At 37.0% G+C, this 17073-nt stretch overlaps 1 protein-coding gene and 1 long non-coding RNA gene across 4 annotated transcripts; one reads left to right on the forward strand and one right to left on the reverse strand.

Annotated features, from left to right (window-relative positions):
- Positions 1-1007: 1007 nt before the first annotated feature.
- LOC104105173 (uncharacterized) lies at positions 1008-6856 on the forward strand. Its single transcript, XR_011411800.1, has 2 exons — positions 1008-6105; positions 6189-6856. It is a non-coding gene; the product is annotated as an uncharacterized lncRNA (long non-coding RNA).
- Positions 6572-12469, reverse strand: LOC104105175 (uncharacterized). Of its 3 annotated transcripts, XM_009613430.4 has the most exons (5): positions 11886-12468; positions 11617-11694; positions 9520-11535; positions 9178-9310; positions 6572-7375 (listed from the first exon to the last, which is right to left on the reverse strand). In XM_009613430.4, exons 3-5 carry the CDS (start codon positions 11530-11532, stop codon positions 6738-6740), a joined length of 2784 nt encoding a protein of 927 aa, XP_009611725.1. In that variant the 5' UTR covers positions 11533-11535; positions 11617-11694; positions 11886-12468; the 3' UTR covers positions 6572-6737. The 3 variants fall into 3 exon arrangements, with proteins under 3 accessions (XP_009611725.1, XP_009611726.1, XP_033514319.1); XM_009613431.4 differs by lacking the exon at positions 11617-11694 and having other exon boundaries at positions 11886-12469; XM_033658428.2 differs by lacking the exons at positions 11617-11694; positions 11886-12468 and having other exon boundaries at positions 9520-11184; positions 11253-11357.
- Between the last annotated feature and the right edge of the window lie 4604 nt (positions 12470-17073).

Raw genomic sequence — 17073 nt, forward strand, 5'->3', positions numbered from 1 at the left:
GCAATAATATTTGTCGCCACTAAACACTTATCTTTTGTGGCGCCACAAATAGTCGCCACTAAATATCAGATTTCTTGTAGTGTTTGTCCACACCACCTGTCACTGTTATGGTCAACCGTCAAATAAGTTTATTAGTTACCAAATACGTGAGTTTGAATGTTCAAATGGGAACGATGTAAGTTTATATATCGGTTTTAAAATTTAATACAAGTTTAAGTGGTCACGAGGCCATTCCGTCATTTTTATTCTCCAAATTTACAATTTAAGGTGGCCCCTATTGGGTGTTGTGTGTGATCATTCCATGGTACATCTCATTAAAAGGTATGAAACTTTGATGTCGATGAGTAGTGCACTGTGAGGTCGTTTGGTAGGATGTATAAGAATTGTATCGAATATGATGTATTAGTAATGTTGAGATTAGTAATACTGAATTAATTATGCTGAGATTAGTTATGATATAATTATTTTTTATCGATTGTTTGGTTTGGTATATTAAATATAACATGCATTGCATAATTTCTTTAAAATTTGGTTATTTACAAATATACCCTCCACATTCATTAGAAAGGATATGGAAAAGTTTTAAAAGAGCAGTTCTGTCTTTATATATACTTATTCATATTAAAAATAATGGCATTACTAATGTCATGGTTTACTATGTATAAGAATAGTGTTGAATAAGATGTAAAACTAATACATGTATTAGTTAATCATATGTTAAAAAACACTACCAAATAAGGAATTAATAATAGCAAAATTAATACATATTTTATTTTCATCTTCTTGCATTACTAATATTTAGAAAAGGGTGTTGTAGGGGACGAACACGGTTATAATTTGTTGTTCAAATAGTTTTCGAAATTGTACTAATATAAAGTGTGGGACCTATTTGGTTGGCTCTTGCCACTTTTGGGCCTGACTTTTAACACGTGTAGGCTTCATTCAATAAGGACATTTTGGAGTTTAAAAACTGGACGTGTGTCTTTTAACCTAAAGGAAACTGCCACGTCTGTCCAACTTTTGTCTATCTTCTCTATGCTTGCTTCATCTAGAGCTTTCTCTATGCATCCACGCCTAATGGCCATTGGTATTTCAGGTAATCTCCTACCTTTTTAGAATTAATAAATTTTCTTTTACTGTAAGTTGATTTAGTAATCAAGTAAATCAGTTGGAGAAACCCATAAGTAATAAAACTATGACCCTATGCGATGGTGTGCCTTTGCCTCTTTCGAGAATTTTCTTTAGGTGTTATTATGTATCTTCATTAGCTTTTATTTGTGATTAGTTGCATTAGTTTAATATTTTCTTCTTTTTCTTCGCTATCTTTTAAACACCATTATGCAATAAAAGCTAATGGTTGCTGTAGTTGTCGTTTGACTTTTTTCTGTATCTTCTAATTGCCTACTTTGGTCATCTGTTTGACCTATCGGTCATAGTTTTATTTCCTTTTCTACCATTGTTATTTGCTGCTCTTGTCTAAGTTTTGTCATTGTTTTATTAATTCTGCAACTTCCATATATATCCTCTATTGGTTTAATTTCTTCTATGGGCACCTGAAAGTTGTATTAAGAACAAAATTTGTTTTAGATTCTATGTACATGCCAAAAGAGGGGATAAGAAAGGGATGGTCATCTCAGATTATAGAACATTCCTCCGTTCAAATTTATTTGATGTATTTAGGATTTTGAGAGTTAAACGACTATTCTTTGATCGCGATTGTTTTATGTTTTTAAGTATTTTGAATTATTAATTATTATGACTTATAATACTTTTGATGTAGTTTTCAAATATGTAATTTTTATTTAAAAAATTAAAAGTTTTATGTGTGAATTCGCAGTCAAAATTGAGAATTTTGACTCTCAAAATCGGAAATGCATCAAATTAATTGGGACAAAGGGAGTATTTAGATTCTCCCAATATGCTTTGCGATGGTAAAGTTGCGACATGTTAGATGTGTTCTGCATTTGTTTTCGACTGTTGTTCTGGTGCCAATCATGATAAGAGTTTCTAAAAAATATTTATGGAACTGTACTTCAATCTTAGGAATGTATTGAAGCTTCTCAAAAATGAAAGGAAATAAATTCTCATCTTCATTCTCTTCTTTTAAGCGTATTATGCTTTTACTAATACACATGTTTTATTCATTCATCCTCCGCTCTTGCACCAGATAATAAGGCAAATAGTTAGATGCAATAGAAGCCGCAGAAAAGTTTAATTTATTTCTTTCTTTCCATTATATCATTATATTATATATTATATATGCTAATTCTGTAAAAGATTGTTAAGAGAATAGTGATTGCATGATGTAGTAGACTAATTTCAATTAAAATGGTATTGATACTTCGCTCTTTATAATTAACCGTTTAATGCAGTTTTCTGAAATAAACAGCATTCATTGAAAGAGTCCTAAAGTAGAAGTAAAAACTCCAAAATAAATTTTAGAGACATAATTCTCCCATATGTTCTCTGGTGAAGAAAATACTCTTAACGTAGAAAGAGATTATAAAAATTGAAAATGCACCTGATGGATAAACAAGGATGAGTTCATCCTAGGTAAATGGGAAAAATGAATGATATGCACTTTCTTACTAATTTATGGTTGAAAACTCTCTTTCCTGTTTTTGTTTGCAATAACAAACTCATATCAGAGTCCAGACAGTGAAAGAAGGAATATTTACATTTTGTTTTATCAATACATAAAGGAGATGCTGAAGTACGTAGTATGTTCACTTTTTAAATGTATGTTTGACCTTATTGTCTTAAAATTTCTGTATGCTCAATTTAATGTATGTTTTCCTCTCATTTGGCCTTGCTCCACTCTGCAACTTATTCCTGCTTAATTTTATGTTTTCTATTGGTGGAAATTGTCGCGTTCCATCTTTTGCTTGTTTAGTCATCGGTCACCTTTGTTTACCCGAAAAACGGATGGAGTTGAATTTGTACGTAGTTCTAAGGATATGTGGCACAACTTAATACAAATTGTAAGGATAAATAGAAATATAAGTATGGATTGCAAAGAATGCAAAATAGATAAGGTTGTAAACAAGATGAATTTCAGGACTAAACAAGTGGAATCAATTTAAAAAGCTTGAAAGAACAACTCTTTACTATGGGAGAATATAGTGTTTTGATTACAATGTAAGCATGAAAACTTGCCTTTACAGAAATGATAACCATGCCCTTTATAGTAGAGGGATCTTGCTTTAAACATAATTAAAAATACTCAGTGGGAGACCCAACGATAAATCAGCTTTTTCACAATTCCTGCCAAGATTCTCTCCTCTAGTGGGATTGCAACGGCTTTTGTCTGTGAGCTCGATCTTGACTCGAGCTCTCGATCTTGGCTCGAGCTCGATTCTGACTTGAGCTCTCGAATTGCTTCGGGGTCAATGTTGGTCGGTCTCTGGATCATAAGCTTGATAGCTTTACTTTGCATCATAGTTTGATTTGGATCCGAGCTTGATAATGATATCGAACTCGACATTGATCGGCCCCTCGGATTCGAAGCTTGTTTGTACCATCTTCGGAACCCATCTCGAGGTCTCACTTCGATCGATTATCTTTCGAACTCGATCAAACGTACGAAAACCGAAATCTATTTCGACCGTATACAACCTTAATAGAAATTCCAATTCAAATTTCTTATTTTAACAGTTGAATATGCGGTGAAACCTTGTGCGAATAGGGACTTTAAGGCAGATGCCGAGCTAGCGCATGGAAGTGTAAATCACAGCCAGAAGATTTTTTCTAAAATGGGTTCTAATAGCTTGGCTTAAAGTTTCAACAAAAATGCTACTATTCACCAGGAAATTCAACCTACCCAAGAGTGACAATGGTGATCCTGCTGAGAAGTTGTGTTGCTCCCAAACGCACACGCAAGTATACGTGGTCATACAAGTAATATAGGATTGTAAGTCCAGATATCGTACCTATAGGGACTTGTGATTAACTATTTACTAAATTAAACTAAAACAATTAATCTATTCAAGCACTTTTCTAACGATTATTAACTACAACTAATCTAGAGTCAAAAATCAAGAAACTAAAGAAAACAAGTCGGCAATATTAGAGACGAATTCAATGAGACGATATTCTAGAGTTATGGGTTAGCTAACAATCCCGTTGAGTCTTCCACTTAAATTGTCTAATTAATTTATCTTGTATATTAATTGACAGGGTTAATATTACTCGTAGTATTCTCCCGAAGTATTACTCGCCTATTCAAGCTAACCTAGCACATATATTCCTATCGAATTACGATTAACAAGAACGCATTAATAATTCCCGTATAATAACCAAGCAAGGAAATTAAGTATATCCCTATCCTAACCGCAAATCCGTTCTCCGTAATTCAGGTTCAAGATCTTGCTCTACTCAATCTTATATGCAATCTAGAATTCCCTCTCCCGAGTTCAATCCTAGAATCGTAGATAGTATTCAATTGGTGATCAAACAATCAAATAATTAAGCACAAGATTGAATTAATAAACCAATATGATAATATAATAAGAACAATTCAAGTTTCAAACTATAACGTTCGTGTTGCACCCAAAACTTTAAAACTAATAAAAGTTAAAGGAAGAGAAGATGAAGAAAACTAGTTAGAAGGCTCCTCCAAGCGTGGTGTGTGTTCTCTGCCTCCAAAATATGTTAGGTAGCCTCCATATTAGGTTTAGAACTCCTTTTAAATGAGTTGGGACTGTGTAGGGCCGAAATAACTGTCCTAAGCGAAATAGGAAAAATTCCGCAACACAGCGTTTCCGCCTAACTTTGCCATTCTACTCGTTCCTTTTCTCTTTCTTTCCAATTGTTGTTTTCTTTTCTTATTTTAATCATTACCCCTTTATTATGTCTTCAATCATCACCCAATCATGATATCATAATATTTTCAATCATTAAATAATCATGAGCCATTCTTGTAGGATATAAAATACACATAAAATTTCTACTTTGCTCCCAATTTCATCTCCACGGTACCTACACATAAAATAAACTTAATTAAGCACAAATATAGTACAATTTAGTATTAAAGCACCAAAATGTAAGGTAAGTAATGCACTAAAAATATATAATTATAGCCAAACAACATGGCCAATTACTACCTTATCTACTAGCTCCTCCTATGAACTTGAGGGCAGTTGCAACTGTTCTATTACTGAAAATGTTGTTGGGAACTTTGTGATTTTCTTATTACTTGATTTACTCTATTGGGAGATAGATATGAATTGCTTGATTTACTGTTTTTGCTATCCAATGCAGTGAAAGTACTGTTAGGGTCATTAGTAAAGCAAAAAATAATAATCTCTCTTTGATATGGGCTGCTTTTCCAGGTACATGAGAAAATCTTGAGAAATAATAGCGTTGATGTGTTCATATGTAGCAACTAGATTAGATTCCTCATCTATCGCAAGTTAATTTTAGTTGGGTAAGGCGTTCTTGGCTGTTCATTTCAGCATTGTGAAATATTCACTCTTTTAGATGGCAAATGTGGACTCTGTTGGATGAAAAATGTGATAATGGAATTGAGGCAGGGTGTGTTTGAATGAGAAAGACATGTCGACATCTCATTTGTACTTTTTGAATGCAATACAGGCATTTGTACTTCTTTTTGTGCTAAATCATACTATCGAAATTGTTAATTTGAAGGACTGAATTTCAAGTCTCACATCTTCCATGGCACGTTAACATCTTCATGTCGGTCCCGTGCACAGCACGGGTAACGATATCTAGTAGTACTTAGAAGTGAATTAAGCAATAGAAAGTGTCCATACCTGTGGATCAGGAAGATGCACTTTCAAATACTAGACCTAATGCTATTGATAAAGGTTGATCTCATGTACAAAGGCCCCTCCTTCTCCCCTCTCCCCCAAATAAATTTTTAAAAAAACCTCTTGTATGAAATTATGTTTTCCATTATTGATTTCCAAAACAAGAATTCATCTATTTGTGGAGTTGTAAAAACAGAGTTGAAGAAAGAAAGAAAGAATGCTGGAGGAAAAAGGCAAGATAAAGGAGACAGATATGGCAATGAGGATGCAGATGGCTTCTGCATCTGAAGCTCTTGATGTTTATGATGTCTATGACTATACCTCTATAGTTGTGAAGGTACTCTAATTTTACTTAGCTACTCTGGTTTAGTTTTCTTGGGTTTAATCTTGATGCTTTTTGTTGCGTTGATTTGATCTCAGGAATTTGATAAGTTATATGGGAGTGGATGGCAATGTGTGGTGGGCTCAACTCAAACTTTGGCTGTTTCATCACTCAACTCAAACAGTTGCTTTTAAGGGAGCAACTGTCTGAAGTTCTTTTAGCATTTTATATTAGTGCTTTCCGCTTCGTGTACAAACATCAACACGAAAAGTATAGGAATGAAGCAGAATGGACGTTTTTTTTTTTTTTTTTGCAGGTGTACAAACTTGAAGTACAATATAACTAAAACAGACGGTGCATCCTTCTAAACAACTTTTGACAGAAACCTCAATTTTTCATAAACACCGGTGCACATGCTGCCTCTACGAAGCTGATCAAGCTTCAAAATGATATCTGGATTTGTAAAACTATATCAGAAATATATGAATAAATTCAAGATCAACTCAGCATTAAAATGTAATTTGAGCTAGTAAACTTCATGTTATTCCGAAACCCCAGCTTCTTAAAAACCTATTTCAACTCGTCTATCTTATTTACAGATTATATAAGTCAAGCTACTAAATCGCCAACGTGAATATGTACTGGTGCTATAGCATGAAGTCAGTCAACACATCATCGATAAATCCAGTTAAAAGATACTTCTCAATATCAGTCACTACTTGTTCAACTTCATTATTAGTTAATCCACTTCTCCAACCCAAATCCCATGCACTGCTGACCACTCCCTTACACCATAAATCTCTTTCTAGCAGTGGATGAAGAGCATCTGCTGAAAGGTTCTTCCCAGCAACCTTATGGTAACTTCGCAAAACTTCAATCCCGTCACAAATTTCATTCACCAACTTGTCAAAAGATATAGGAATTTTTTGCATCTTCAGTGAAAACGGATCAACTGCCAGTGCACATTGAGACCTTCTATTTTCTAACAACTCATTTGCACAATCAAGTAAGAGTCCGCTATCAGCGATTTCATGATCTACACTTGTTATATGCCTTACAGTTGGTTCCCATGCATCTGTTTCAAATAGCTCCTCGGACTGACAGAGGAATGATTCACTGCTTAACAGTAAATACCTTGTAGTGGCTCCGGAGTTGAAGTTTTCATTCTCAGTGAAGTCTAGATCGATGTTACAGTTAGTGTGCTCCACTAATCTGATGTCACTGACACAATGGATTGATTGCACGCTAGATTCACAAGGGAAACGTTCACCATTGGCAATATTATCTGCAATAGAAGAAGTATTATATTTTATTAGAATTTTTTCACAAAGCCAACAGATAAATCTCACTAAAGGAAAATTGGAGCCTGACTGATGACAGCTTTTCAGATTGTCATCTGTCTATCATGGTTCTTGAACGGATGGAATAACAAAGAGGTATATATGCACATGGCAAGCAGTGGCTACCATTGGCCAAAGCTTTTTCTTCAGGAACTATAATTATTACAACCTTTTGTGTGTCTGGCTGTAAAAGGTTGAAGTGCATTAGACTACTTCAATTACTGCTTGCAGATTTTCCAACCCTTGATCTCTTTACAAGTTTTGGAACTTTCACCCACAAAGACAGTAATCAAGATACAAAAATCCATATGTTTTACTAGAAAACAACTTTATATAGTTTCTCAAGAATATCGGATATATATATAGATTTTATGGAAGCTTTTGAGTCCACCAGATTTTTCGTTTAAGTTTTTGGTTATATGCAGCTGCTGCGTGTCTACTAAACAGTATACAGTATTGTCGCATATATTAGTTCGCCGAAAAGAAGAAAATAGATATTCTAAGCTGCACAGGAAGAATATAAATACTCTGTATGTTTGGTCTCTTAGATACTATATGTAGGTAATATCATCATTCTTGTTTGTTGAACAATGTCTGGGAGATATATATATATATATATATATATATATATATATATATATATATATATATATATCGGGAAAAGGGCCAAATAATACCCCTCTACTTTCATATATTGTCTGCATTTAACCTCCGTTATACTATTGGGGCCAAATTTATCCCTACAATCAGCAAACTTTTAAAAGTACCCTCAATCTGTTAAGTAATCCAAAATCTCCCAAATTCCTTTTATTGAAATCACTTGTTCTTCTTGGTCCACTATTTTAATTTCAAAAATTACTATTGATGTGAATGCTAAAGTTACTAGACTATACAAATTATTCATAATTTTTTTTTTATTAACAATGCACCAATTTCTCTTTTTGTAAAAAATAAAATTGGTTTAAAATTTTATTTATTTTTCAATCATATACACACCGTAGAATTTAGTGGGTCTATTTATTGTGTATTATATGCAGCTGATCATCATGTATGTACATGTATATTCAAATATATTTTGTCATTGCCTGGTTAGTATAGAGTTCGATCGACTAACTTAAGAGTGCAAAATGTGTAGGTATTTAATTAAAGCAAAGTTGAATTAGACAATGTAAAGTCTCCGAGGAACTTCAACTTCAATCACTAATACTTGCAAAGTCTCCATACATTTGGTGCAACGAATTCATTAAAATTGGGATGTTGTAAATACTTTTAGAATTTAGAAAAGCTACCTAATTTAGATTTTTCAATTTACTATACTTTGTTTATTCGGTTGTATTATTTAATATTTTTTTCTCTTATTTATTTTTTCTCTAATTCAGAAAGCAGGTAAATGCCAATTATTTCAGAAATAGTGGACGAAGAAGAACAACAAGTAATTTAAATAAAAGAAATTTGGGAGATTTTGGATTATTTAACAGATCAAGAGGTATTTTTAAAAGTTTGTTGATTATAGGGGTAAATTTGGCCCGATAGTATAACGAAGGTTAAATGTAGACAATATATGAAAGTAGAGGGGTATATTTGGCCCTTTTCTCTATATATATCTAACTACATTGCAACACTTAAGGTTATTCCCTGGAAATAGTTACTTGAAAGCCTATGTATGATGAACAATTGCAAACAACATGTTCTAATATAACCTGAACAATTGCATGAAACTGGCAAAATAATGAAATAAGTGTCTTACCGATGACAAGATTCTCAAAGATATCAGCCATTTCTTCTAACTGAAGCTCTTCTGAGGATGTAACTTTGGTTATGGCTATATCTGTGTCTTTCTCCGCTTCTACATTTTCATCCTTGTGTTCCGTGTTGTCAACCTGTATCAATACATTTCATTAGTCTGGGCCCATACTAGAAAAATCCTCCTAAGTTAATTTCCACAGAAGGACCAACACCTACAGAACAGTGTCCCCTAATTCTGTGTTAGAAAAAGGAAATTGGACAATAAATAATAACACGTGAGATGAGAACCATAGCTTCCAGAAGAAGGAAGACTCGAAAATATCAGTTATAACTATGTACTCACTGTAGCAATGGGGGTACTCTTGACAGACTTGTCAGCTTTAACATTCTTCTTCCTCTTACTGGAGTTATCAGATGCAGTGGTTGTTATGCGCTTCGAGGTGGGATCTGATATAGTATTTTTACCTTGTGCAACCAGTGGATTTCTCTCGGGTTTTCTCACTTTCATAGTGCTCATCTTGCTTTGGTCCTGAAATTTAGCACTGTCGTTGATTTTGACATTTTTCATTTCTTTAGATTTTCTCAAAGCAGGAGCTACTCGTTGAGTCCCGTCCTCTCTTTTTTCAATTGCTTCTTTCTTTGGTTGCAGGGTCTTTCCAGGAGAAGAAGCTCTAGTCCTTGTATTAGGCTCTTTTTCCTGAATCACAACTTCAAGAGTCTTTGAATTTGCAGGTACTTCACCACGATCCTTGCCTGGAGAAGAAGCTCTGAACTTTGTATTAGGCTGTTTTTCTTGACACCGAACATCAAGAGTCTTTGATTTTGCACCACGATACTTGCCAGGAGAAGAAGCTCTAATCTTTGTATTATTAGGCTGTTTTCCGTGAACCAGAACATCAAGAGTCTTTGATTTTGCACCACGATACTGTCCAGGAGAAGAAGCTCTAATCTTTGTATAATTAGGCTGTTTTCCATGAACCAGAACATCAAGAGTCTTTGATTTTGCAGGTGCTTCACCATGATCATTGCGCCCTTTTCCTTTACTGAATCTATTATTTTGATATTTTCCTGTCTCCAATTTCCTATATATGGTGGAATTCAATGCTCCCTTCTTATCATCAGAGTTTTCAGGTGAAGTTTCTTCTTTTACATCCCATTTTCCAGTTGTGTTTCTATTGCCTGATGGATTTTCTTCATGGTTACAGGGAGGAAACCTTTCAGCCTGCGAGTCTAGCGCATACAGAGGTTTCATGATCACAATGGGTGGAGAATCATCAACAAACCTATTTAATAATTGAGGAGTTCCATGATTAGACTTTCTTCTCAAAAGCCCCTTGAAATGCATGGTTTCAATAATTTCATCCAATGTTCTTCTTTTTGCATCCACCTTCTGAGCGATGGATGTTGGCTTCTTTGCCTTTGGCAAATCTATTTCAAATATAGGTCTGCTCTGCTTGATAACCCTTTCGTTCTCCAAGTGCTGAGGCTTTCTAGGAATCTCTTCAAGACCCATCAGTCTGGCAATTAAATTCGGCCCGTCTTGGGATTGAACCTTGGGTGGAGAATAACCAAAAGAGCTAACCTCTTGGGATTGAACCATGGAGGACTGGCTTGAGCTAGTTGATGGGACATCCGATGATGTAATCATTTTACTTCTACCAACACTAGCCTTTTCAAAGGAGGAGTCACTTGAGCTATTGAAGCTGGTAAAGGGGAGATCTGGAGATAATTCCACTTTCCTTCTATCATTTTCTGAAGCACAAGTTGGTGGCAACAGATTTTGTCTAGCAAAGCTGTCTCTTATCATTTCCCTCAGCTCATCAAAACAATCTTGAGAAGCCCCATCAACAGAAAATCTATGTTTCTGAAACTCAAGCCTATTAAACCTGTGATCTGAAATCCTCTCGGACTTGGTCCTTCCAATGCATATTCCATCTTTCTGATTTTTCTTCAACTTAGCCATATGTTGTGAAGCTTCTTGCAGCTTTCCTAGCATCACTAGCGACTCCTGTAAATCAAGAGCTCCTTTCAACAAATCTTTGGCGATATATTTAGAATGCGTTTCAAAGGTCATACCCTTAGACCATGAGTCAATCACTTGATTCAGCTTTTGAGCTTCTCTGGACACCTCCATTAGCTGGATGGAAGATGAGGAATATAACTCATCTGCCGCCATTCCTTTGCAGACTGACGATGATGAAGACACATTCAAATGGCTGCATGTTCTTTGTGTTCCTTCCATCTTTGGATGGTCAATCTTGGATTTTCTAATTGTCTTACATTCCACAACACCTTTCGGGTCATCACATGTCACAAAGGATCTGTATACAGCTGATCTCAGACTGTCTTGAGGCATATTCTATTAATCAAAAAAAATTCACAAGAACAAGTCAGCAACTTAAACAAGCTTATACTAGTAGAATTTGCCGAATGTACTCACATAAACTAGTAGTATATCTCCACCAAGCTTTTCAGAGAGTGATGTAGACAGACACAAGTCTTTCTTAGCTTGAAGTCACTGAAAGCAAAGAATTAGTTGCCGTCTACAACTAATTAACAAATATCAAATGTACCAAATTTTGAACAAATTCATCTCCTCTTGAAATATTCAAATTAAAAAGGCAATGGATCTGAACATTTGAATAACAAATCTACAAGACACAAAAAGCACTAAAAACAACTCTCCAAATGTTAGTACATATGAAGTACCTGAGTTATTGCCTCTTCTGGTAAATGGAAAATGATCAAAAATTGATTCTTTCACCTTCAGACCTCTAAAAGAGCAAACCCAAATGAAAATGTTGAGCTAAGACAAGAACCCCAAATGATGAAACCAAGCCTCAGATAGACACATTCAAGAACCTAATTAAACAACCCATGAACTCATTAACTGCTCTCCACCTACATTATCAGCTAAGCCTCCTTATCTTTAGTCAAAAAAAGAAAGAAGCCCAGATCCCACATAGTACAAAATAGCTGGTGAATCTTGACTTTCTTCACTCTATACTACAATGCCAATTACTTTAACAGAAAACAAAGATCCCAAGGTCCCTGTATTTTCAAGAAATAGGTTTTTTTTTTCCTATTCAAACTAAAAATTCAGGAGAGGTTTAAATGTGAATTGTTGGAGGTGGTTGAGAAAGATGGTGTATACATGTGAATTGCAGTGTGTTAAGGGCTAATTGGAAAGAAAAGGTGAAGGGGCATTGGATCACAGACTTTGGAAAGAGACACCTACCCTACGTAGTCCTAAGTTGTGTGCAGTTACTTACAAAGAGAAACTACCTGTGAAAAATGAAAATGCCCGTGAATTTATTAAATATATGGGTGCCTAACTGTTTGCTTGTGCTTGGAAAACCTTATTCTGTGCCAAGGAACTGTTTTTGAGGTGGATTATCTAGATTCTCTGCTCCCGTTAACATTATTTAAAACTAGTCTTAGTCCGAAACCTAATATTATATTTTTTTTTCTGGAAATAACTTTGGCATGTGAGATTTTTTCTACATACTAAAGATGAAGTACAAAAAGGTCCATGTAAACAACAGTGACAATAAAACCGTGAAGTGCGATATGAATTGTGCACTAAATTGCAAAAAGATTTTTGTTACGATTGCCTTGTAACAATGATAAAGTTGTCTATATATGACTTATAGTTTACGGGTTCAAGCCGTGAAATCAGCTATTAATGCTTGCGTTAGGATAGGTTGTTTACATCACATCCCTTGGGGTACAACTCTTTTCCAAAATCTGCGTGAATGCGAAATGTTATGTGCGTCAGACTGACCTTTAAGCATCTAGTCTTTAGTAACCTGCTAGCTAACTAACTCGGTTCAGCCCTGTTGAGCGAGGGATGCACTCTCTTTCCGGACCTTATTATTATTATTATTATTATAGAGTTATATAATTGGAGTTATATTTTAGTAATTTTAACTTCACATCACACTCAAAGTGGGTGTGCTCAAAGATCACTCTCATGCGAACAATTTTTTTTATTTTTAAATTCCCTTTTAATATTTTGATTGTGGAGACTGTAGCATGTTTTCTCTTTCTATATACAACACTAGTGCTACCTTAACATAAAAGATAGAGTGGCTGATGAGACTTAATTAGAATGATTGTGAACTATAAAACGCTTTAACCCAAGGTATTCAACTCTATTTAATACTCCCAATTAGTGGTGGCAAAATGGTTAAAAGAAAATAACTAACCACTCATATTATCCACTAAAAAATGGGTTGGATAATAAACTTTTTAAAAACGGGTCAAATATGGATAAGAATCATATTATCCATTTAGAAAATGGATAATTAATGGGTAATCAATAGATAACTAATAGGTTTAACTTTTATATTTGTAAAGTCTCAAATTGGGGGTTCCTCAAGTCTGAAAGATTAGGAATTCTCCCAAAAGTGATCATATTCAAGAAGTCATGGATAATATTGTTTACCCAAAAAATGAATAACAATTGAATTTATATGCGATTTTAAGGATACGTGATATAACTTGGCACAAATTGAGAGAATATATATATTAATATTGAAATTGACTGAAAGAAATAATCCAAACCAAACGAATCGAATAGTCTTGGCCCTCGAATTCGGTCACCCTCAAACCAAGTGAAGGTTCAACTGATATAAGAACAGAGTAACAAGATATTGAAAGATAGAAGAAGGCAGTATAATTGCTTTGTATTGCGTGAATATGATGTCCCTTACAAATGATCAGACCCACTTTATATAGTAGGGGAGTCCTACTCTTGATACAATTCTAAATACAGTAAGGAATCTCATGACAGGCTGATTAATCGGCCTCTTCTTGATACGTGCCGGAATTTCCGCCGCAGTCCTCGCCCGATTGTTGATATTTCGGATTTCCGTTATTTGGCTCAGTAAGCTTCCCTTGGTCTCACTCGATCTCTATCTTGCTCAGTTTCGATCTTGCTCGGTCTTGATCTTGACCGGTCTCGGTCTCGATCTCGATCGGTCTCTAGGTCACGAGCTTGGCAACCTAACTTTGCACCATGGTTAGATATAACACGAGGTTGAACCTTGGCCTACCATATTCTAGTCTCGATTAGTCATACGAAGGGCAAGCCCGGTTTTGACCGTATACAGATAGTCCCCTCGTTTCTAGGAAAGAAGATGACAAAAAATGATACGAATTTTTGAGCTCCATCTCAATGGGTAATGACGTAAGCGACGAACCTCATTGATACACCCGATCATGGCGTAAGAAACAACTCGAAACGTCTCATCGGTCTAGTTATCAAGGTATTAAATGCCTGTCAGTCGCAGGTCGGCCACTACCAGTTCTGAATCGTCACCAGCAAGCCATAAATACCCTAGCTTTTTCTCATTCAAACTTTTACGTTCAAAGATCTTTCTACTCTTGCTCTTTCTTCAAAAAATCCCTTTGCTTTACAACTTTTGCACCCAAATATCTTGAATTTTCATCAATCCGCATACTATCTTAATTCTCTTTTCTCCTGTTCTTCAATGGCGAAAATTTCTAAGACCGTACCATAAAAGGAGGTTGCTTCTTCATCACGGCCCACCGGCAGTGAGGTTGCGGCGGAACCTCACCATGAGGAATTCATTTCGGTAGGGTGCCAGACTGCACTGATTTTAGGATCGAAAGGACCTCCTCGGTACCGGGCCGATGTGAGTCGGTCTCGAGGTACATGTGCGCAATCACTGAAAACCTCCTCACTAGGGTTAAACAGGACTGCAACTGGGTCAATAAGCATGTGGTGGTTCCTTCGTCCGAGGAGTCGATTACTACCCATGTGGAGGGGTTTCTAAGTGTTTACACTTACCCCTTCATGTTGGGCCCATTAGACCCCATCATTATTGCTTTTTGCAAGAGTTATGATGTGACCCTCGGCCAGATCCACCCCTCCTTTTGGAGAATAGTGAGTCTCCTCCGATTTTTTGTAAGCAAAAATCGAGGGATGTCCCTTTACCCTCGACCACCTTATGCGCCTCTACAGTCCCTGACTCTATCGAGGGGGGCTGATCAAGCTTGCTCGCCGAGCCAGTAAGGCTCCGTTCTCGAGCATAGATGAAACTAGGGACCGAGGTTGGATGGGCTGATTTGTTCGAGTAAGGACTTCAGACCTGATCCCTGCCAAAGACATGCCATTTCTCGAGAAATGGAACATGAAACGTAAGTAGTACTTCGCTTTGAAGGTTTAATCTCGTTACTTTTCTTCTCATTTCTTTCTTCATTGATGTTTTCTGGTGTCGCAGCTGTGGCCCAGATGCCGGACCCAATTTCGGAACTTAAGGAATGGGTCGAAGGCATTGTATTATAGAGGCTGTATTCAAAGTGTGCTTGGATGGAGTTACCAAAGGGTCGATGGGAGGCCCGTAATCATAGTAAGTTTCTTTCTTAGAACGGTGATCGCTCGGGATTCTTCTCGATCTTACTTATATTTTTTCCTCTGTAGGCCTCGAGAAGGATATTGCAATGAGGCCCCCATCTGGTAACGAAGAAGTCCTTCCCCACCCGCCTGCTCCGAAGCAGGCCAAAGAGAAGAAGAGGAAAGAGGCTCCGATTTCCCCGGGCTCGAAAAAGAAGAGACCGGCGAGGAGGTCTCGCAAGCCTAGGGGGACACCGATGCTATGTCTTCAGACTCAATCCGCCGATTAAGGGATGAGTCCGAAGAAGAAGAGGAAGATAATTCCAAACTGGTGGACCGCGTGCGGGCCGGTGTCACCGTACAAGAAGTTCTCAAATCAGCGAGCGCTGAGGTTGAAGCATCCCGACATGAGGAGGTCGGTGAGAGAGCTCTAGCTGAAGCTTCCGAGCTAGAAAGGGTTGAGCCCATTCCGCCCCAAGCTAGGGGGGTCGAGAGAGAGACCGAGGACGATGGTTCTCAAGCTGCGGAAAGTGCCCCATTAGATGAACTTGGAGCGATCGACATCAGCGGGTCTCCTCAGATTTCGGATGCCATGATCCGTAAGGCCGGTATGTTGAGTCCTCAGGGGGTGACTGATATCCACGACTTCTTATATGGGGTTGAGTCTGCTGCTTTGGAAAACGTCATCGGGCTCGGTGACCTACCGATACCAAGGAAGGAACCGTCATCGGGTGCCACCGGGTCTTCATTGGGCTCAAAACTGGTGGATCGATTACCGGTCCCATGTGTTAATCATGTCCGAAGACGGTCAATAGCTTTTTCTATCCCGGAGGATGCCCGGGTTTTCTCTGACCCTGTGGGGGTCGCTAGTCACCTTCGGTGTTTGGTGACCGAAGAAGATCAGGCAGTGATGGACGAGGTGGAAAGCCCCTGCCTATTCAATGAATCCCAACAAGCATTAAATCGGGTAAATTCGCGTGTCTTTTCTTTCTCATATATTTTAACTTTTAAAGTAATAAATTACTATAATATCTTCCTTTATGCTTGCAGGCTTCAGTGCTGCATCACGAGGCTTTCCTCTGATATTGGGAGGAATTAACTCATCATGAAGCCGAGGTTCGGGACCTCACTGAGAAAAGTGACACCTACAAGCTTCTCAGTGAGAAGCTTCAGGCTGATTTAGTAACAACTCGGGATGAGCATGCCGAGACGACCGAGCAGGTATTCTGGGTGCTTCACGATAGTGAAGATGAATTGAAAATAGTAACTAATGATCCAAGCCTGCAGGTCCGGCAGAGGCTCAAACAGACGGGGAGCTTCAGAAACAAGTAGATACAATACAAGCCGAGGCTGAAGAATTCAAGAAGAATACGGACATCTTAGCCTCAAAAAGGAAACCGTCCAAGCACAACTGGAGTCGGCCGAGACCCAGCTCCAAGCTGCAAAAGAGAAGGCCTCGGTGCAGGTTGAGAAATCAAAGAGCTTCAATCTCAGTTGGACTTGGCTATTTCTGATAAGGTAAACTTAGCTAATAAA

This window comes from Nicotiana tomentosiformis, chromosome 11 (genome assembly GCF_000390325.3).
Source record: "Nicotiana tomentosiformis chromosome 11, ASM39032v3, whole genome shotgun sequence".
In the NCBI taxonomy this organism is placed as follows: Eukaryota; Viridiplantae; Streptophyta; class Magnoliopsida; order Solanales; family Solanaceae; genus Nicotiana; species Nicotiana tomentosiformis.